Raw genomic sequence first — 24,244 nt, forward strand, 5'->3', positions numbered from 1 at the left:
GACATACAGATACACAGACATACAGATACACATATATGCACAGAGATATATATACACAGAGACATACATAAACACACACATAAGTACAAACATGCACACATACATACACACAGAGACATATACATATATACACACATACACACACACACGCACACACGCACACACACCCTGGGACACTCTTGCTTTTGTTTTTATGCTCCTTTACACAGAACAAAGTCCAGAGCAGGTGCCAGTCAGGGAATCCCACTGCTGTGCCTGCCTGTCAGCAGTGGCCACCCCATCACTCCAGCTCCCCTGAGCTGGGAAGGAAAGCATTGTATGTTCTCTTTTCTCTCTGAAGTTCCAATCATTTTAGCCCATGAAATAAACTAGCAATAGACAGGGGCAGAAAAGCATACACGTTTATTAATGTGCAGAAACATAAATTAAGAGACTCAATAAAGCTTTAGGGTTGGGGCTTTTTGTTGTTTGTTTTCTGGATTGTTGTGGTTTTGAGACTATGTAGCCCCAACTGGCCTGGAACTAACTATGTAGACCATCCCAGGCTGGCCTCTGTCTCACAGTGATCAGCCTTGCCTCTGCCTTCTAAGTGCTGGGATTAAAGGCATGTGCCACCAGTGAGAGTTAGGGCTTTGACAACACATTGATCTATAGAAGGAAACAAAGGGACCAGTGAGATGGTGAAGGCACCTGCCACCAAACCTGATGATCTGAGTTTGTTCTCTGGGACCCACATGGCAGAAGGAGAGAACTGATGCCCACAAGCTGTTCTCTTATGTCCACTTGCATGACACATGGGTGCGTGCATACTCATCACACACACACACACACACACACACACACACACACACGTACCTACACACAAATAAATAAATGAAATATAATAAAAATGTTAAAAAGAAACATGGTTTGGGGCTTCTGAGGGAGAATAACCCTGAAAGGTAGGGAAGGAATGGAGTGGGGAGCTGCCCAGAACAAAGCTTGTCTTATTATGCAGTAAAGTTTTCCAGATATCAGTCATCAGAAGGCCACCTGAGGTCATTCTATCCAGGCCAGGTGTCAGGCCCCAAGCTCCTCTTCTAAACAGATCTTAACTAAGCAAAAGGGAGGAGGTCAGACAGGAAGGCCTCTGCCTGAGTCACTGTTTACTGAGTATATATTTTGTTTTGCAAAGGTTCACAGGGGTTGCAACACCTCCAGATGGCCACCTGGAAATAAACTAGGGAAGTATTTTTTATCTCTCTCATCTGCCTGTTGTCTCCTCAGGTTATCCCCAGTACCTGGTGGTGGGGAACCATCTGTCAGGGGAGCACCACCTGAAGATCCTGAGGGCTGAACTGCAGGACGATGCGGTGTATGAGTGCCAGGCCATCCAAGCTGCCATCCGGTCCCGCCCTGCACGCCTCACGGTCCTGGGTAAGTCATGTGAACACATGAATGGAGGGATGACATGAGGACTCTGGGAAATTGCAAGAGTTCAGTTTACTCGAGGGTCCTTCTGGCAAGGCTGACTGGGAGTGGTGACTCCCCACTGGGCACCATCCCATCAGGCTCCACCCACAGTTGCCCTCATAGTGTCCCTTTCTCTTTCTTCCCACCCAAATGGGACAAGTGAAGGCTCCCACTCTAGGATTTCATGTCACCACTGGCCTATGACTACCTAGTGTGTTTGGCTACACTTTAGGAAGTTGATGAGGGTCCCTTCTTCCAGCTCTGAAGGGGCCAGCAAAGCCCTATAAGCCTACTTCTCCACAGAATGAGCCTCAAGCTTGATCTCCCATGACTTCTACACTCACAGGGATTAACAATGACCATTGTTAACAGGGACCCTTGGTCCCCTGGGAATCCTGGTTCTCAGGTCATTCCAAAGAGACTTCATTTCAGGTCCTTATTACAACCATTTCTTTTCCCCTTGGTCTTCCTTCAAGTGTCCCTGGGACAGACCTCCTGAAGAGGTCCCCACTCCCTCATTGAGACAGATCTGCCTGGAGATGGGGGTGGGGGTTTGTTCAGTGACTCCTTAAGGATGCCCAGTTTTGACTGAGAGTTCAGCCAAATCATCATCTTCCTCTGGACAGGTGTTCCACAGAAGTAAGTTATGAGGAAGCAGTCCTTGCCCATAAGCAATAACCCCACACAAATGCCAAGCAGTTTCCTGTAACACTCAGAGCTCCCCCAAACTGGGTCAGGGATTGTTACCTCAGGTAAGAAACTGAAGCTCAAAGAAGCAGAAGGCCTAGGCCAGGGTCTTCCTGCTGAAGGCCCTTGCACCACCTCCCTGGCCTCTGCGGGTTGTGTTTTGTCAGGCACGTGTGGATAGAGCCTGGGCAGGCAGGAGAGGGAAGCCCTAGCCCTGGCCCTGGCTGCCTCATGGCAGTTGCTGTGGAGCTCTGATGACAGGGTCGGCAACTGGAATGCTGCTTGGAGATAAAATATTTAAGAGCCTGTCAGGTTATCTTCAGATCTCCACAGCCGAACACAAGGGGCACATGGTTCCAAGTGAGACAGCAGAGAGGCCCCGAAGGACCACTTACCAGCTTGGCCTGGGCTGAAGCATGGAGGGGAATCTCAGTAACTTACCAACTTCCAGCCTGGTAATCTGTTCTGCCTGGTAGGAAAGGGGTGGAAAAGGAGCTGGGTGATGGGGCCAGAGGTGGGCCTCGAGAGGAGGCACAAGGACACTACAAGGAGTAGTGGCTGCTCCCTCTTCCCCTGGAGATGGGGAATAAACTGAGGAGGACTCTGCAGTCCCGTGTAGGGTGAAGAGGAGATGGAAAGGACTCAGGGTTGGAGTGTTTGGGGGTTGACCAAAAACTGGCAGAACACATTTGCTAAGTGAAGTTGTAGGGTACTCACCATCAGCTCCCATCCTCAGAAGAACCTCTGTCTGTTCCCTTGCACCTCTCCAAGAGGCATCCAGAGAATGCCAGAAAAGAGGGCCTAAGCACTGTCCATTCCTCTAACTTCATGCAGGAGCTAAAAGGGAGACCATCTGGTCCTCGAAGTATCGCAGCCTCATCAGCCAAGGAAGGCTACTTAGGCCTCCCTGCTCTCTAGTATCTCAGACAATAAAGCCCACTGTAGTGAAATTCCAAATGATTCCATGTGCTTTACAGATAAGCTAATAGAGAGATTCAGAGAGGCAAAGGCATTCGCAGGAGGTCACACAGCTTAATTAGCATTTAAAATCAAGTCCACATTTTCCAACTCCAGAACAATGCTCTTTGCCCAGTCTCCTGGTCCCAAATGCCAGCTGAATGTCATCTTTCCAGCTGGTTAAGAACCAGGCTTCTGAGAACAGAGCCTCAGGATCCAATATGAATAGACCCAATTTTGTTTTGGGTTACCTCTAAAAGTCCTTCACTCTTTTCTCTCTGCCAATGGCCTGGGCTGGCATTGTGTTCAGGGCACAGAGTTGAGTTTGTGTAGGTGAGGCATTTATTCAAGCCTGGAGGTCAGCAGGTTTTTCTGGAAGAATTCCTACAAGCAAGAAGGAAGCTTGAGTTGGCATCCCAATACATCAGCTATTCTCCCAAGGAAAATAGATTTGGGCAAGAAGAGGCAGTCAGAGCCTCTGGCTCCTTGGAACCCCTCATGCCTGCCCCTACTGTTTTCCCATCACCCTATCCCAGGCTAGTCCTGTAGGCCTTTCCAAGTCTTACAGATCTCCTCTAGGCCACTGGTCCTGCAGGGCTCTGCTCAGCTGAGTTTCTGTAGGTATAAGTTCCCTCCAACTGGCCCTAACGTGGAAGCCAACCTGGCCACTGGAAAGGGCTCCTGGTCTAAGGATAGGCTGGAGAGTTAAAGACTCTGACCTAGCCACTTCCCTTCCCTAGCAACCAAGCCCCTCCACCCCCCATCTGCTTCACAGTGACATCTCAGCCCAGGAAAATGTCCCAGTCAGTTCCCAAAGGAAGACTGCCTTCCCTGTGTTCCAGGAATGAAAGAGGTTCCTAATTTAGTCTGTATTTGCCTGAGATAGATTTTTAATTAAATAAAGTAAGAGCTTGATTAGAACCTGCAGAAGATGTGAGGGCAGAATCAGATGGTATTCCGGCAAAATCGCAAAGCAAACACTCTGGCTGGAACACAGAGAGGCCCCTGGGGGTCTTCCATCAAAGCACCAAGTAAGGAGGGCAAATACGAGACATTATATAGCCAGCAGATGTGCACTGTTAAAATATGCATCTGCTGGTATCGTGTTCAGAGAAGCCAGGGGGCCAGTTCTCCAAGCCTGCCCAGCTGCAGGGAAGGCATGGGGACCAGCCCGCCAGCCAAGCCTAGAGTCATAGACACATTAATTAGCATTGTGTTTTCAGAGCTCAGATGCAATCAGGCACAACGCAACTTTGAACAGAGGTTTTGCTTCCCTGGGAGGCAGAGGAAGAGTCAAAGAATGAGGAAAGGGTAGGGAAGGAATTGAGTGTATGAAACTGAGCACCACAGACAAGGGATCTACATCCCAGGTTACAGGAGGGCTGAGTTCCCTCAGCGACCCAGCCAGCTGCTGAGAGCTGTACTTGACTTAGTCCACGTCAACACAGAGATCTTAACACCCATACAACAACTCAGGGAGCCTTGATATGGAGGAAAGGGCTGCAGACAGAGCCAGCTATGTGATCCTGATCCTATTACTCAACTTCTCTGGGTCCCAGTTTCTTGGTCTATACAATGCAAAGTGACTAAACAGCTGATGTCTAAGAATTGTCCTGCTCCCAAAAGGCCTTTTTCCAGCCAGGAGTCCAACATACTACATCAAGTATTTTAGAAAAATGGGCCATTCTCCACTAGAGCCAAGATTCGTGTGGAGCCTGAAGCTGAGAAGGTAACTGATTAGGATGGTTTAGACTGTAGCCCACCTTGAGGCTGGGAGATGTGACGTCACAAAGTTTCACCTGGCCTTGGGATTCCATAGTTGGTGGTGGGCCTTCACTGCCAGACCTCGCTCAGTACCAAGGTTCCACACAAACCTAGCCATCTCTGCAGCAGTTCAGCTTAGATGGATATCATAAGACCCCTGCCCTACCCTCCTGTACTCATACAGAGTTGTAAAGCAAGAGGAGTCCCAGGCTAGTAAGGAGAACACTAACAGCTAACTGGGCAATGTCCTTCGAGCTAGAGCTGGGCCTCTTTGATCCAACTCCTTAGCCAGCCCCTGGTAGAGCAGGTACTCAGTTGTGTTTTGTTTGCTTTTAAGTGAATGAATGAATGAATGAAGTTTCTGATACCTCTCCTAGAATCGAGGATACTCAAAACATCAATCTCATAGAGTTATGAACATCAAACACATATGTGCATGCTCTGTAGATAATGAAACACCGCCCATTTTAAAGCTCTACTCCCATGCATGAACACATACAAATGGCATACACTTTCCCCACATACAGGAACCACAGACAGGGTCAGAACCATAAGGCACCATTACACTTGATCTAACTACCTGAAGACTTGGGTAGCAAAGAACTGGAGAGCCTGGGGAGGGAGTAGAGGCCAAGGATTTGATCAAGAAATATTTCCTGAGTGCTTACCATGATCTAGACACTCAAGATTCATAGGTAAGGAAAAGACAAAGTCATCCTTGCCCTGGTAAAACTTGGCTTCTAGCAGGGAGTGAGGCAGCTGACAAATAGATTCAGCAAGTAAACAGTGTCATAAGCATCTCCCCTGGCAATAAATGCCATGGAGAAGAAAAAAGAGAGCAGGGTTGGAGGGGTTTCAGAAGTGGGGAGAGGGTGTTGCATGTCAGGTCAATTATTAAAAAGGGGGTTTTCCCAACCTCTCTTCTCATCGCCATCTTCCTCCTGGCCCATTCTAATATTAACTCTGCTATCTTTGTGATTCCCATTAGAAATCAAGCTTCCTAATTCAACATGAATTATTTAAGATGGAGACTAAGTTCATTCAAATAAAGAGTGCATCTTTTACCATGATGCCATGCTCCAGACACTAAAAGGGCAAACAAGCTCTAATCTGTTCCATGTCCTTAAGTTGTTCTCTGACATCTGTATAGTGGGCAACAGATCTGTATTGGTTACTTTTCTTTTTCCTGTGACAAAACACCTGACAGAAGCAATAGAAAGTAAAAAAAAGATTTATTTTACCCTGGCATTTAAGGAGATACAGCACAGCAGCTGGAACCAGCTTGATCCAAGGTGGTAGAGTTGATGGCACAGATTCCTTATCACTGTTAGGTCAGGAAGCAGAGGGAAATGAAAGCTGGTGCTCAGTTGTCTTTCTCCTTTTTCCTTTTATTCAATCTGGGCCCTCAGCCCATGGGATGGTGCCACCCACATTCAGGCTGGGTCTTCCCTCCTCAGCTAAACCTGTCTGGAAATGCTCTCACAGGCATGCCCAAAGGTGTGGCTCCTAGGTGTTTCTAAATCCAGTTGAGCTGACAGCAAAGATTAACCACCACAAGCTCCCAGTTCCCAGTCCCCAAACTGTCTGAGTAGATGGGTACGGAGATGAGTCATGAATAACCAGTATTCCCAGTGCTGGATGCAGAGCTCCTACAGAGCATGAAGGTACTGGCTTCTCGATGGTTCTGAGTGTAGACACTAGTGGAGACAAATCTACCCACAGCTACCTGACATGAAATGGCAAGGGAATAAGGGTAGTTGAAGCATTTTGGAGAGGTGGGTGTAAGAATTTGTCTCTGTAGACCAGAACCCATGAACTCCTACCATGGCCCCATGGCCCACAACAGCCCAAGGCATGCCATCAGCCTTCATTCCAGCATGACCCCACCACCCATCAGCTCCTACCAACTGGTCCACTCATGGGGCTTCTGGGCCTGTCTCCAGCTCTTCCTACCACCCTTCCTGCCTCTTCCCTTGGCTAATTCATGGCCATCTGGCAGGACACACTTTAGGCAGCACCTCCTCTAGGAAGACTTCCCTGAAGATTACATAGCCTGACTATCATCTTCTGTGCTCCTTCTGGCATTTGTGCTCAATGACCACAACACACATGTTGCATTGAGAGTAATTGTTTTCTGTCTGCCTCTTCTACGGAGTCTGCCAGAAGCATCTAGCATTCTTCATGCCTGGAATGGGAGCATATGCTAGGTGCTCAATGACTGTTCACCAGGGCAATTGAAGCAACAGGGTTTGGGGGAGAATTATAGAAAGAATAGTGCTGTCAGATAGCAGTACACACAAGAGTCGTATAGTATACTGCAGTGTGATATGGTGTTGAGTGATGTGGTGCTGTGTGACGTGGTGTTTTTCAGTGTGGTGTTGTATAATGTAGTGTTGTATGATGTGGCATTGTGTGATTTGGTGTTGTATGATGTAGTGTTGTGTGATATGGTGTTGTGTAGTGTGGTGTTATGTGATATGGTGTTGCATGATGTGGTGTTGTACAGTGGTATTATATGATGTGTTATTATGTGATGTGGTCTTATGTGATGTGGTATATGGTGTGGTGTTATATGGTGTTGCATAGTATGATGTGTGACATGGCATGATGTGGTGTTATGTGATATGGTGTTGTATAATATGGTGTTAAATGTTGTGTAGTATGATGTGTGACATGGTATTGTGTAGTGTTTTGTGATGTGGTATTTGTTGTGTGATATGGTGTTGTGTGGTGTGGTATTGTGTGATATGATCCTGTGTGGTGTTGTGTTATATGATATAGTGTTATATAGTGTGGTATTAAGTAGTATGATATTGTATGACACAGTATTGTGTAGTGTGGTTGGTTATGGTGTTGTGTGTAATGCTGTGCATTGTAATGTTGCTTTTCATGGTATTGTGTGGTGTTATGTGATATGGTGTTGTGTAGTGTGGCATTGTATGGTATTATGTGGTATGGTGTGGTGGTGTGTGATATGTGACATGGTATTGTGTGGTGTGGTGCTGTGTTATATGGTATTGTGTGGTATAGTATGAGGTATTGTTCTGTGTTGTGTAATATGGTATTGTATGCTATTGTGTGGTATTGTGTCATGTGATATGGTGTTATATGGTATAATGTGATATGTGATATGGTGCTGTATGGTGTTGTGTTGTGTGATGCAGTGGTGTGTTGTATTGCATTTAGAAAGGTAGGATAGTCTCTCATGGTTTGGAGCCTAGACTCTGAAAGTCAGATTGCCTACACTTAAAACGTGGCTGCATTCCTTTACCAGTGGTGTAACCTTGATGAAGTTACTTAGCTCCTTTGTGCCTGTGTATTTAGTGGGAGAAATAATCATACTGCCTTCACTGGGTGATAGGAAGGATTTAATGAACGACATATGCAAGCATGTCTCAAAATAGTGCCTGATATGCAACAAGACATACAAGCATATGGCTGATATTATATTAGCTATTTCCATTATTGTTATTATTGTGCAATGCCTAGAGACACCAGTCAGTGAGCTGTTCTTCCCAGAACACCAGACTCTGTCTTAGGGAAGCTTGTCTACACAGAAGGGAGACAGGGAGATGGATTCCTGAAGGCCCCTCCTGGGCGCAGGCAGGAAGACAAGCAGAATTGATTTCCTTATCTCCTTATTAAGCCTGTTTTGCCTGGGCTCTGGCCTGGTCTTAGGTGCTGTATCTCATTTGGGCTGTGTGCCTGTTTCCTGCCACATTCATTACCCTCAATCACCCCCAAATAGGGGCAGCAAACAAGCCAGAAATGAGAGAGAAGAGCAGGAAAAAAAAATCCTTATCTCCCAAAGTTCCATATGGGAGCCAGGCTCAGCAAATGTGTACCCCTCTCCTACACACCCCACCACCACCAGGTCCTTCTCTCTCCTACTCTGCCCTTTTGGGTGGCCCAGGCCACCCCTACTGCTCTCTCCACTCCACACCTTCCCTCCCAATCTAATTCTACTCACCTGCCCCAGCAGGCAGCAAAGGAAGCACAAGTGGGGGCTAGGGAGACCAAAAGTACCTCTCTTTCAAATTAGAGTGCTCAAACAGGGGTAGCAAAGTGTCCCTGGCTTATGGGGGAGATGACCTGCTAAGCTAGGTTACTCTGGATACTTCCTCCCACTGTGATGCTCCTCCTTTCAGCTTCACTGGGATGTGGGATCACTCTCTAGATAGAACCATCTACCATGGGGAGAAGTGAAGTAGGGATCAGGGTCTAAGCCACTCCCATGGCTCCAGAAGGGAACCATGACCTTTCCCAGGTGGCCTGGAAACCCAACACTGCTTTAAAGCTGGAGAGGACATGGGCCTCCCCTCAGCTTCTTGGGCTTTCAACACCAGGACAAGGGAATTCAGAGAGTTTCTTAGGAGCCCACTCAGGGTCTGCTGCACACAGGAGACTCAGCCTCCTTACTCAGAGATGCCACCAGTCTTAATTCTTCCCACCCACCCCCCAAAGTCCCTACCTCTATCACCAGGAAGCTGAGGCTCTCCAGGGCTTCCCTCATGCCTTCCTGAAGTGTGATAGGAACATACACAGGGCAGTGGCAACTCCCCAGGTCCACATAGGACAGAGAGCCCAGCCAGGAAGGCAGGAGCACCAGGACTGCCCCAGTCCTGCCACTGCCCAGTGTGAGACATGTTTAACAGCTCCAGCCACCATCTCTGCAATAAAACAGGATTTAGGAAAGTGAAATACAAATCCATACTGTAGTTCACCTATGATTCTCCTACAATAGCTCATGGTTTGGCTGGGGCATTATTCCCTGAGTCCGCCTTCCCCTGCTCCTGAAGCAAGGATAATGTGTCCTTCAGCTGCTTTAGCCAAGCATGACCCTGAAAGATGCTAAGCACACTCAGCAAGCATCACACCACAGAGCTTTGCAAAATTCAGGACTTGATCCTCCAGAGTCTGCATTTGGTGTGGAACCAGCTGCTTCAGGACTTCCCTATGCAACACAGGTCCTTCTCCTCCAGTCTTTCAGATCCAGCTGCCTTCACCAAGCCCTGACCCACTCCGCCTTCCACAGGGTTGGTTCTTCTGGCCTGGGTTGCTTCCAACACTGATGCAAGCTTCACAAATCATAGATGAGAGGGCCACCTCTATCCTGGTGCCCTGCTGGACTCCTCATTCAGGGTTCCCAGCTGACAACGTCATTTGCAAGGTCTTCTGCTTAGGCACTAATAGTAACCATGTACACAGACACCTTAGACTCAGTACAAATGCATTGGAGTGCACATAGGTACATATGTGTTCCTGAAAACAGGCAATGTGAGCCTAGCTAAATTATCAGTGTCCCCTTACTGGAAAGACACAAGAACATTGGTCAAGGAAATCAGTCACTGTTGGGCAATGCACAACTTGAAAGTATCAACTTGCACCCCTTACGCAGAAAAGAATGGAGCAATTAGAGCACTGTTTTGTCAGCTTGAGCCCAGCTTCTCTATTGATTCCTCCAATAACAAATGAAATGCAGGGTCACCACAGACAGGAGGGGCAAAGGTCTGCCAGGACATCTGAGAATAAACTGCCCCTCTCCTGGCATCCCAGGTGTCAGCCCCGCGACTCTGAACCATCCTAGGTTAAGTCTGGAGAGGCTAAGCAAGACAGGGAGCCCTGGAAGGGCTAAATATAGCTCACCACCATTCCAATCTGACCTCAGCTCTGGCCCAAGACAAGGCTTTCACGGCAAATTATGGATTTAAAACTGGCAATGAATCCCCATTACAGCATGAAATGAGAAAGGAAACTGCTGCTGAACAGAAGCCTTCCCCCAGCGGCCAGTGGGGTGAAGGAGGGTGGGGCTTTAGGAGAGAGTTTAGAGGTGAAGTCACACATGTACACACCCACAGCAGACTCAGAGAGGTCATTGCCAAGGAGAGAGGAGACCTGGGAGAGTGCGCAGAAGCCTGAGCCTAAGCAGGGAGGGGGCCGGGGCCCACCCAGCCCATACCAGGCCAGAATACCACCAAGGCAGAGGGTGTAGTGTCTTTCTTTGGGATGGGTGGGGGTAGTGTGTATGCAAGCGCAATGCACATGTGTACACATGCATGTAAAAGCCAGAGGTCAGCACTGAGTATCTTGTTCCATAACTCTTCACTATTTATGTATTTATTTATACAGAGTCTCTCACTGAGCTTGTACTCAGCAATTTAACTAGGCTGGCTGGCCAGTGAGCTTCCAGGTATCACCTGTCTCTACCCTCACCCCCATAACCCAAGCCTTGAGCTATAGGTGAATGCTTTTTATGTGAGTGCCTGGCTAGGCCTCCTAGGGGTGAGCTTCCTAAATCATGCAGTGCCCATACCCCCTGCTTTGGGACCATCTACAGTCCCTCTCACTGCTCCAGGAATTAGGCTTCCCTGCTGACTAGTAGGAACCAGCACATCCATCTCCCATCTCCTCTCCTTGGATCTTGGCACTATCCATCTGAGGTGTCTAAAGTGCTCCTAACTAGCTAGGGCCTCTTCACCCTCCTGGAGAGCCCTTGAGTAGCCTGACTAGAGCCATCTGGTCCCTTAATATAACATCAAAGGAGAGAACCTGAAGCCTAGACCAACCAGCCTTTCATACCCAATCAGAAAGCAACCAGAGCAAACAAACAGAATCAGACTTCAACTCAACAAAGGAAGGCTTGAGTTTCATGACAGAATCACAATCAACAAAAGAAATCCATGTGCAAAAGCCACAACAAAAAAATAATAATATGAAAAAAACAAAGTAATATGTTCCTACTGAACACCACCAGACCTATAGAAGAGTTCTATAATGAGAATCCCCTAGAGATAACCCAGGACACAGAATTTAAAAGATCATGGGGCTGGAGAGATGGCTCAGCAGTAAAGAATATTGGTTGTTCTTGCAGACGACCTGGGTTCAAATCCCAGCACCCACATGGCAGCTAACAACTGTCCATAATTCCAGTCCCAGGGGATCTGACAGCCTCTTCTGACCTCCACCGGCATTGCACGACATGGGTGCATGTACCTACATGCAGGCAATATACACACATAAAATAAAAAAACAAAATATTTTTTTAAAAAAAGAACAATCATAAATATGATCAAAGAATTTAATGAATTTAAAGAACAAACAGCTTAAAGTACTAAAAGAAGACAATGATAAACTTCTGACTGAATGCACAAAAGAGATAAAAATATCAAAGAAAATTTAGATTGAAACGAAGAATGAAGTGAAAAACTCAATAAGCCAATTTGAAACAACAGGAGAAAGCCTTACCAATAGAATGAATGAAATGGGAAACAATATCAAGATTGGAAGATAAAACTGAAGAAGTGGACTGCTCAAGCAAAGAACATGAAAAAAAATTTTTTTAACCAGGAATGGAATATGCAGGAAATGTGGGACACCATGAAAAGACAAAATTTATGCATCATAGGCATAGAGGAAGGAAAATAATCTCAGATAAATGGTATTGACCAGCTTTTCAACAGGATTGTAAAAGAAAATCTCCCCAGGGGCTGATGAGATGGCTCAGCAGTTAAGAACACTGAATGTTCTTACAGAAGACCCAGGTTCAAATCCCAGCACCCACATGGCAGCTAACAACTATCTATAACTCCAGTTCTAGGGGATCTGACACTCTCTTCTGACCTCCACAGGCATTGTACAACATGGGTGTACTTCCATACATGCAGGCAATACACACATACACATAAAATAATAAGAATAAATAAAATATTTTTTTAAAAAAGAAAATTTCCCCAAATTAAGGAAAGACATGCCCATACAAATAGCACACAGAACACCAAATAGACAGGACCAGAAAAGAAACTCCCCACAGCATATCATAGTAAAAACACTAACTGTACAGTGCAAAGAGAGAAGACTGAAAGCTGCAAGAGAAAAACAACAAGTCACATGTAAAGGAAAACCCATCAGAATTACAGATGACTTTTCCATTGAAACTATGAAAGCCAGAAAAGCTTGGACCAAAGTATTCCCCATATTAAATGACCACAGATGCCAACCCAGAATACTTTACCCAGCAAAAATGTCTATTATAATTGAAGGGGAAGGAAAAATCTTCCATGACATGAAAAGGCAGAAAGAATTCATGTTTACTGAACCAGCCTGTCAGAGAATACTTGAAGCAATACAAAAGACTGAAGGAACACCTATACCCAAGAGGCAACAGAAAGAAATTAAATGACAGTATAATGGTAGAAACAAAATTAGACCAAGAATGCAAACAGAAACTAAAATGATGGTAACTAATAATCTTTCAATAATAACTCTAAATTAATCAATGGCCTCAACTTCCTAATCAAAAGACATAGGCTAGTGGAATGGATGAAGAAAGAAAATTCATCTTTTTGCTGTCTTCAAGAAACTCTTCTCATCTTCAAGGATAGGCACTACCTTAAGGTAAAAGGATGGAAAAATATTACAAGCATATGGCACTAATAAACAAGCAGTGTCTGCAATTCTAACATCTGACAAAATAGACTTCAAACTAAAACTTAAAGAGGGTCACTTAATTCTGATGAAAGGAACAACTGACAAAGAAGACATCGCAATCATGAACATATATGCCCCAAACTCTGTTGTACCCAATTTCATAAAAACAGTACTGCAAGACTTTAAGACACAGATTAGCCCCAACTCAGTAATAGTACGGGACTCCAGTACCCCACTGTCTCAATTAAACAGGTCAACTGGACAAAGAAGAAACTGTATGAAATGATATCATACATCCAATGGACCTAACAGACATCTACTAAATATTCCATGCAAACACCAAAGAATATACTTTCTATTTAGTAACCCATGGAAGTTTCTTTAAAATTGACCCCATACTGGGGCCCAAAACAAACCTCAACAAATACAAAAACATATTTAAATAATTTCATGCATTCTATCAGATCACAACACAATAAAGCTTAAAATAAACAACAAAAAGCCTCTAGTAACTGTACAAACTCATAAAGATTAAATAACACACTCCTGAATGATGAATGGGTCAAATAAAAATATTAATGAATAAATAAAAGTATTTCTAGAACTAAATGAAAAGGATAATACAATGCAACAAAACCTCTAGGACTTTTTTAAAGTAGTTCTAAGAGGGAAGTTTATAGCTCTACATACCTACAGTAAAAAAAAAAAAAATCAGAAAGCACACAAATAAATGACTTAATATTGCAACTCAGGACCCTGGAAAGGCAAGAACAAATGACACCCATCCCAGCATATGAGAAAAAAATAATAATAAAAATCAGAGCAGAAATTAGTGAAATAGAAACAAAGAAAACAATGCAAAGAATCAATGACTGTAAGAGCTGGTTCTTTGAAAACATAAAGAAGATAGACCTTTAGCCCAGTTAACAAAAAGAAAGAAAAAAAAATTCAAATCAACAAAATCAGAGATGAAAGGGGAAACATCACAACATACACCAAAAAGATGCAGAACAGTATTACAGGATACTTTAAAAAACTATACTCTATTAAATTTGAAAACTTAAAAAAATGGATGGATATCTAAATTCATGGGACTCACCAAAGCTAAACCAAGAAGAGCTTAAACAGACTCATAACAAATAAGGAAATTGAAGCAGTAATACAAAACTTCCCAACTAAAAAAAGCCCAGGTCCAGATGAATTCACAGCAGAATTCTACCAGACATTTAAAGATCTACAACAAATACTACTTAAATTACTCAAAAAGATAGAACCAGAGGGAGAACTCCCAAACTCCTTGCCAGCATCACTCTAAAATCAAAACGTAAAGACACAACCAAAAAAGAAAACTATAGACCCATATCCTTAATGAACATAGATGCAAATATTCTTAACAAAATACTTGAAAACCACATACAGACATACATCAAAAATATCCAACATGATCAAGTCAGCTTTATTCCAAAGATGCAGGGATGGTTCAATATATGTAAGTAAACAAATGTTATAAATCATATAAATGGACTCAAAGATAAAAATCACATGGTCATCTCAATAGACACAGAAAAGGCCTTTGACAACATTCAACATGCATTTATGTTAAAAGTCCTAGAGAGAATTGGACTGGAGGGAACAGACCTCAACATAATTAAAGCTATATACAACAAACCCACAGCCAGCATCATTCTAAGTGGAGAAAAACTGGAAGCATTCCCAGACAAGGCTGCCCACTATCTCCACTCCTTTTTAATATAGTCCTTGAAACTATAGCTAGAGCAATAAGACAAGATAAGGAAATTAAAGGAGTACTAATTGGAAGAGGTCAAATTATCCCTTTTTGCAGATGATATAATATTAAACATAAAAGATCCCAAAAACTGGGGCTGGAGAGATAGCTCAGTGGTTAAGAACACTGTTCTTGCAGAAGACCCGGGTTTGAATCCCAGCACCCACATGGCAACTAACAACTGTCTGTAACTCCAGTTCCAGGGGATCCAACAGCTGCTTCTTTTCTCCATGGGCTTTACACAACCCGGGTGCACTTACCTACATGCAAGCATAACTCTCATACACATAAAATAAAAATAATAAATTTAAAAAATTTAAAAAATAAGCTCTGGGGCTGAAGAGATGGCTCAGCAGTTAAGAACACTGACTGTTCTTGCAGAAAACCGGGGTTCTAATCCCAGCACCCACATGGCATCTAACAACTGTCCGTAACTCCAGTTCCAGGGGATCCAACAGCCTCTTCTGTTCCCCATGGGCATTGCACCACGGGTGCACTTACCTACATGCAGGCAATACACTCATACACATAAAAATATAAAAATAATAGATAAAAAAATAAGATCCTAAAAAGTCCACCAGAAAACTCCTAGGAATTATTAATTCTTTCAGCAAAGTGGCAGGTTACAAAATCAATCTACAAAAATCAGTAGCCTTTCTATCTATCAATAACAAGCAATTGGAGAAAGAGTACAGGGAAACCCTCCCATTCACAATAGCCTCAAAAAAAAATCTAGGAATAACCTTGACCAAAGATATTAAGATCTCTATAATGAAAATTTTTAAATTTTGAATTTTAAATCTTTGAAGAAAGAGATTGAGACACCAGGAGATGGAAGGACCTCCCATGCTCATGGATTAGAAGAATTACTATTGTAAAAATGACCATCCTACCAAAAGTAATCTATAAATTCAATGCCATCCCAATCAAAATCCCCATGACATTCTTCACATAATTAGAAAAAAAAAATCCTAAAATTCACATGGAATCACAAAAGACCTTGGAAAGCCAAAGCAATCAAAGAACAATGCTGGGGGGGATTACCATACCAGATCTCAAACTATACAACAGAGATATAATCATAAAAATAGCATGGTACTGGTTCAAAAACAGACACATAGGTTAATGGAACATAATCGAAGACCCAAACATGAGTGCATAGAATTTCAGCCACCTGATATTTGACAAAGGTGCCAAGAACACACACTGGAGGAAAGACAGCATCTTCAACAAATGGTTCTGGCAAAACTGAATCTTTACCTATAGAAGAATGAAACTAGACCTTGCACAAAAGTCAACTCCAAATGGATCAAAGACCTCAATGTAAAACCTGAAATTACTAAAAGAAAGTATAGGCAGCACCCTACAAGATATAAGTGTAGGAAAGGACTTTCTAAATTGGACATCAGTTGCCCAGGAATTAAGGCCAATAATTAACAAGTAGGACCTCATTAAACTAAAAAGCTTGTGCACAGAAAAAGAAATAACCAAGGAAGTAAAGAGAAAACCCACAGAATGGGAGAAAATCTTTACCAGCAACACATCTGACAGAGGTTTAATATCCAGAATACATAAAGAACCCAAAAAACAAAGAATCAAGAAAAAAAAAAGACCCAATTAAAAGATGGGTTAAGGATCTGAACAGATAGTTCTCAATAGAAGAAATAAAGGTGGCTAAGAAACCCTTTAAAAAGTGTTTGTGTTCGTGGTGGTGCATGCCTTTAATCCCAGCACTCTGGAGGTAGAGACAGGCAGATCGTTGTGAGTTCAAAGCCAGTCTGGTCTACATAGTGAGTTCAGATCAGCTGGGACTACAGGGAGACCCTGTCTCAAAAGGACAAAAAAAAAAAAGTGTTCAACATCCTTAGTAATTATGGAAATGCAAATTAAAACCACTTTAAGATTTCATCTTACCCAGGTCAGACTGGCTAAGATCAAGAGAACAAATGATACTAAATGCTGGAGAGGATGTGGAGAAAGGGAAATACTCATTCACTGCTGGTGGAATTGCAAACTCATGCAACCACTATGTGGAGAACTCTTTAAAAACTAAAACTGAACGTACCATATGATCTGGTTATACCACTCCTTGACATATACCCAAAGGACTCATCCTACTACAGAGATACTTGTACATTCATGCTTGTTGCTGTTCTTTTCACAATAGCTAAGAAACAGAAACAACCTAAGTGCCCTCAACTGATGAATGGATAATGAAAATGTAGTGTATTTACATAAAGGAGTTCTACTCAGCAGTAAAAAAAAAAAAAAAAGATGAAATCATTAAATTTGCAGGTAAATGGATGCAACTAGAAACTGTTATACTAAGTGAAGCAACACACTCAGAAAAACAAATAATGTATGTTCTCCTTCATTTGTGAATCAGCACCAAATCCTTATATACAAGTATGCCAGTCACCAATCATCAAAGTTTCTTTTGCATAGAAGGAGACGGTTACAGAGTTCTATAATTGGTAACACACAGAGAACAAGTGTCTGTGAAATGCCCAATCCTAAGTGACACATCTACAATGGAACCTATACACCTAAGGCTCACAAAACATAGTGGAACAAGGGGTAGAGAGAATACTAATGTATCTCTCAACTCTCATCAATGAAGCTGCCTCATGTAACAGAGGGCAATGAACACAAAAGGCCACAAATAGCCAAAGCATAGAGAATAAGTCTGCAGAGTGCTGGTCCTTGGACAGGAGTCCTGTATTAAACTCCACCCACCCAGGGCTCAGGGACCATTGCAGAAGAGGGGGCAGAAAGATTGTAAGAGCCAGGGAGGTAGTGCATGATCATATGGAAACAGAGTCTTACAGGCTCCTGGGACTTTGCTCATATGAATCTACAGCAATGGTGACAGCATGCACAAGACCCATGCAAACTCAAGCAGTCAAAACTCCAGCATAGAACTGGGGAAATTGGCAGCAGGCCCCAATCTTAGCTGAAGAACTATTGGCAACTCATTACTGCTGGATGAGAAAGAGCTGATCTTTAAGGTAGTGACTCTAGGTAGGCTGACCAGACCCCAGTGGATGAACTTGCATTGAGGGAGGTCTGGGTACAAGAACTTGATTCAACAGAACTTAACATAAGTGACAGAATGCATGAAATCTGGCAGGACTATGGGAGGGTGCAGATGAGGAAGGGGGTATAAAGGTGATTAAAATGTTTTGTATGAAATACACAAAAACTCAATAAAAATTAAAATTTAAAAGACTTTGCATCGGAGCCCAGTGAAGTGATGAGCTCTCTGTCTCTTGGAGTATTCTAGCAGAGGCTGAGTTTTCTCATATACCTGTTTCTAGAGGGAGAAAATCAATTTATTCCCAGAGGTGGGATGATGACAGCAGCTATCTCATTCTGGGGCTTAGTTCTAGGAATTGGGGGATGGGGACTGGCCCAAGGGAGAGGAGGATACAGAGAAAAGAGCTAGAATGTGGTCAGTTCTAACCAATGTCCCCACAACATAGTGTGTCATGGCTCTGCAAAGAGAATTCCCACTGCAGGGAGAATATTAGCCCAGAACAAAATTCAGTGCGAATGTGGAGTCACGGCTCTGGCTCCAGGGCGGCAGCACTGTCCCAAGAGGGAGTCACAGGTAGGTAAAGTCATTGAATAGCAGTCAAACCCTATAAATCCTGAAAACCTGTTGGCAAAATCTAGATGTGCCACAGGAATGTCACGAAATGACCCAGAGCAAAAGGACTGAGAAAGGGAAGCAAATCCTGATGTCCTTCCTAATGGCAATATCATGCCACACACATACCAGCTGCAAAGATATCTCAGCATCCAGAGAGCATACTAAAAGGTCCAGGCAATGGCAGTGAAACAAACACCCCCCTGAAGGAATTCCATGTGAAGCCAAGTATGGAAGGTATCTCAGAGACATGGCTTAATATGGAACAGGGAAGGACTTCCAAGGCTAGGGAGTCACCTGGGTGAAAGATAAGCTGAGAATCAGTATAATTCTAACATAGCTGGTGAGTCATGTCTCCTTGGCAGGAACAAAAAATGTATTCCATGATGGTATGAGACATGGCAATGTGTTAGAGCAAGGGCAGGAGCTTCACCAGAGCTGGGATGCCCATGCTTAAGACACTGGCTTTCACTCAAAAGAAGTTCTGATCAGCTGAACAGGGTACTGACAATGGCAGAGATGGCACATGACTTCAGACTCCTAGCCCAGGATCTGATGGTCCCAAACCTGTGGCAGCTGCCCCTGAATGAGTGCCACTGGACACATCATCCATCCGTCTAGAGAAATGGCAGCACATCAGTTGGTTCTGAATGGAGAGAAAAGGCAACTCCAGTGAGTTTCCCTCTGCCAGCCAGAACCCTGGCAGTTCCTCTTGCCAAACTGTCAGGCTGACCCATGTCCCTTTTATGGGAGTAGGAAACTACCATCCAGAAAGATTCGTTACCATGCCCAAGTTCACACAAGAAAGGTAAAAAGCCAGAATCTGAACCCGCCCTTTCCAACTGCTCAGACTTACAACTGACTGTCTCCCAAATACAATCATGGATGGTGCACCTTCCTTCCAGCCCCTGGGAATTGCAGGAGCCTGTTGGAGCCTCATGGATCTCAGGGCCCACAGAGTCAGAGTGTTGTCCAAGACAGTGAACCAAAGGCTTTGGAAAACAACCCTTCCTGGCAGCCCCTGTCCCTTGGAAGTCAGACCGCAAAACCCACCATATCCATTTTCCTTCCCATTGAGGCTCACTCCTGGGTACTGCCTGCTGTTCTTACCCTGTAACTCTAGGCTTGAACACTATCCTGACTATATAAAGCAGGTTTTTCTGGGAGGGGGTTTCACAGGCCACAGAAACCCACATAGCTGCCCCCTTCCAAAATAAACAGCTGAGCCCTACAACCTGAGAAAGACTGACTTCCAAACAAGAGTCACATTTGCACAAGTCAATCAAGGTATTTGTAAATGTTTATATAAGGAACTTTCCATGTGTAAATGCATCCGGAAAGGCATTAGCAGCTGAGAAATCACCCAGGTGGCAAGTCCAGTGATGGAGATGAGGAAGGAGAAAGGTGAGGGTCATACACCATCCCCAGAAAAGCTCTCTGCTCCACCTCAAACACACCATTCTCTCACCTTCTGCTCCTTCTCTCCACTAGCATACTGGAGAGAACCCATATTGCAGAGAGGTCAACTGAGGTCAACAAGGAAAGGAAATACAGTTAACCGCCATCTCTGAAAGTTCTGCATCCACAAAACTATTTGAAAGGATTACATCTGTATGGAACACAAACAGGTTTTCTTCTTGTCATCATTCCCTAAATAATACAGTGTAATGGATATTCACATAAAATTTTACATTGTATTCAGCATTATGAGTGATCTACAGAGGGTGTGCAGTATGTAGGAGAATGTGCATAGGGTATAATAAATATCATGTCATTTCAAATAACAGGAGCGTCTGTGGGTTTGAGGATCCAAGGGAGGTCTTTTGTTGTATGTATTCCTGTTCTTTTGGGTGCTGTTGAGTTTTTTATTTCATTTTCAGATTATTCATTGCTTTTTGTATAGGTGCACCTCAACTTTCTTTGGGGTCACATGTCAATAAACTCCTTAATTGCTGAAAATGCATTGACTATTCCTGAACCAAGAAATGTCCTCACCTAGCCTCGCAGTAAACTATAGTGACAATTGTTTACCTCCACCATCACGGAGCTGCCTGGGAGCTGTGGCTTGCTGCCCAGCCTCAGGAGAGAATGTAGAGCCACATACCAATAGCTCAGGAAAAGATGAAAACTCAAAATGTAGTTTCTCTGAGTACATACTGCTTTCACACCCTCATAAAGTGAAAAAATCATTAGTCGAATCATCATGTTGTAAGCCAGGGACCATCTGTATATGGATCTTGTATCCTGTAACCTTGCTAACTCAATTTTTTCTAATTTTTTTTCTGAACTCCATAAGAATTTCTACATACAGAATCATTTTATCTGTGAGTAAAGATTGTTTTACTTTTCCCAGTCCATATTGTACTGGCTACAACTTCCAGTCCAATGCTGAATAGAAGTGGCAAGAGCAGACATCCTAGCTTTGCTCCCAAGCTTAGAGGAGAAAGCATCTCACATACCCGATAATGCCAGCTGAAAGATTTCTATATATGCCGTGTATCAGGTTGAGGAAGTATCCATCTGTTCCTACTTCATTAAGAGGGTTTTTTATCTAATTCTTAATTGACACATAATAGCTGCACATGTTTATGGGGTACAGTGTTATATTTCAAACATGCATATGTTATGAAGTGATCAAATCAAGCTAATTAGCATAGTCATCACCTTAAATATTCAACATTTCTTTATAGTTAGGCCACTTGGAATCCCCTGGTCTAGCTATCTTGAAATATACATTACATTATTGCTAACTATAGTCATTCCACTGTACAACAGGGCATCAGAGCATATTTGTTCTATCAAATTATAGCTTTGTACTGACTACTCTGTTGACAGTTTTTATCTTAAATGGTGTCAGATTTTATGTCATGCTTTTCTGCATTTTTAACATGATCACATGGGTTTTGTTCCTTATTCTATTAATATGTTATGTTATATTAATTGGTTTTTCAGCTATCACACCAACCTGAAGTTCTCAAGATAAAAGTATCCCATTTGGTCACTACATGTGATATGTTTTATATGTTGCTACAGTTGGTATGCTGATGTCTCATTGAGGAGTTTTCATCTATTTTCAGGATGGACAGCAGTCCATCATCCTTTTTTCCCATAATATCTTTATCTGTGGGATAGAAGAGATGGCTCTGTGGTTAAGAGCACTCATTGCTCTTGTAGAGTCCCTCTTCTGACCTACGAGAGTATTGCATGCACGTGATATATACATGCAGGCGAAACACTCAGATATGTAAAATAAAAATAATTTTTTTGGTGTTTTTGAGACAGGGTCTCCCTGTAGCCCCAGGTGACCTGGAACTCACTATGTAGACCAGGCTAGCCTTGAATTCACAGAGATCTGCCTGCCTCTGCCTCCCGAGTGCTGAGACTAAAGGTGTGCAAATAAATAATTTTTTAGAAAAATATCTTTATCTATCTTCAGTATCCGGGTACTTCTGGTCTTGGAGAATGAGTTGCAAAGTTTCCCTCTTCTAGTTTCTGGAAGATTTTGTGAAGGATTGGTACTATTTGCTAGAAGTCATCAATAAAGCAATCTAAGCCTAGGGTTGCCTTTATGGGAAAATTTTTGTTATTAATTCAATTTTTCTATTTGATTTGGTCATTTCAGATTTTTCTGTAGCATGGAATTTTTTTAAGTCTTCTTGAGACAGGGTCTCCCTATAGCTACAGCTGACCTGGAACTCATGGAGATCAGGCTGGCCTCAATCTCACAGAGATCTGCCTGCCTCTGTATCCCAAGTGCTGGGATTAAAGGCATGTGCCACCACATCCCACCTTAGAATGTACTTTTTAAACAAAGACTTGTGGAAGGGAAGGAGCTTTGTGGAAGGGAAGGAGTGGCTCTTGGACTCAGATCCCTCCTTAAATCCTTACAGTAAAAAAGTAGAGTCTTGAGGGGTTCTAAGCAGAGGAGCCACAGGATCTGACACATTTAAAAAGAATCCCCTCAGGGCTGGAGAGATGGCACAGCGGTAAAGAGCACTGGTTGCTCTTGCAGAGGACCCAGATTCAATTCCCAGCACCCACATAATGGCCAACAACTGTAAACCTGTCGCCCTCTTCTGACCTCCATGGGCACTACCACGATATAGGTGCACTTATATACATGGAGGCAGTACACTCATACACATAAAATAAAAATAATAAATAAAATATTTTTTTAAATCTCCTAGCTGCTGAGTTGAAAAAAGACAGTAAGGAGATGAGGGGGAAAGATTATTGAGTTCTTCAACAGCACGTGAGATCAGGAGAGCAGTAGTAGAGGCGGTGAACAGCTGACAAGAATGGCTTCTGCCATGGGGCTTTTTAGCACTATAAAGTTGTATGCAGAATCAGAATGCGTGTGTGCATTTCTGAAATAGGCTCCACATTCTCAGCCCCCAAAAGTTTAAGAATGATTATCCTAGACCAATGTTTTAGGCAGCCCAGGCTGCTAGAACAAATACCACATGTTGCGTGACTCAAACATTTATTCTGCGCAGTTCTGGAGTTGGGAGTCTAAGAGCAGGGCACCAGCACAGCCAGGTTCTGCTAAGCACTTGCCTTGGGTCCTCGCCAGCCCTTTCTGATGGGGGTGGGGGTGAGGAGAGCACTCCTATAGACAGACAGGGACCCTCTTCTCTTAGTAAAGATAACTAAAGCCCTTGGGAGGGCCCCAGTCTCCTGACACCTTCTAACCCTAATTTGTTCCTAAAGGCCTCATCTGTAAACACTATTTTATTGAGGGTTAGAGTTCTAGCATATGAGTTGGGAATACAAGGAGCCACAAACCTTCAGCCCACAGCAGCACACCTCTGTGATTTGGAGAAACTGTAGCTCGGGAGGGCTGAGTTACTGCCCGACAGCCACCCAGATAACTAGCTATAAACTAAACCAGAGCTGTTCAAGTGTTTTCTACCTCACTGGGAAATTACCTATGAAATGCATAATCAGACACCTTCTACCCACACCAGTGAGAACACTCACCCCACCTCTGTGCATCCAGAGGAGACAGCAGGTGCCCCAATGTGATTCCTCTGCTTCCAGCACCCATCACCCACCTGTGTCTCAGGCAGTGCTCATATCACCTGTACAACAATTTCCAGTCCATTGCCTTTGGTCCTTTCAGAGCCCACTGGCACTGAACCACACCCCGCCCCCCGCCAAGAAGACCTAAGGGCAAGCCAGACTCCCTTTATACTCGGAGCCTCGGCAAAGCAGTGGCCTATCTGCCTCCAAGGATGAGACTCTTTGGTTATTATCTATGTGGCAATCTTATCTAAACAGATACAGGTGGCAAGAACAAGGGAGGAAAATAATTAAAGGGGAGGCAGGTGAAATGTTGACATTATTATTACTCAAGTGCTGCAAAGCTTTAGGTTTGTGTTTTAAAACTGGTGACACCCAATGGGGGAAAATCGGCTTGGCCGATTATCTAAGCTGCACACCCGCTCACCCCACCACCTTGCCACCTATAAATCTTATTAAACAGTTTCTATTGGCAAGACAGAAAAATAATTAAGGTGAAG

At 43.6% G+C, this 24,244-nt stretch overlaps 1 protein-coding gene across 4 annotated transcripts in view; it reads left to right on the forward strand.

Annotated features, from left to right (window-relative positions):
- Kirrel3 (kirre like nephrin family adhesion molecule 3) overlaps positions 1–24,244 on the forward strand; it is a 584,241-nt gene that overhangs the window by 481,008 nt on the left and 78,989 nt on the right. For all 4 annotated transcript variants that reach the window (XM_008834600.2, XM_008834586.2, XM_008834590.2 and 1 more), the window contains exon 5: positions 1,267–1,416. In XM_008834600.2, the coding sequence (XP_008832822.1) occupies positions 1,267–1,416 (150 nt within the window). The remainder of the gene's footprint in view (positions 1–1,266; positions 1,417–24,244) is intronic.

This window comes from Nannospalax galili, unplaced genomic scaffold, assembly GCF_000622305.1.
Source record: "Nannospalax galili isolate Female #2095 unplaced genomic scaffold, S.galili_v1.0 scaffold690, whole genome shotgun sequence".
Lineage (NCBI taxonomy): Eukaryota > Metazoa > Chordata > Mammalia > Rodentia > Spalacidae > Nannospalax > Nannospalax galili.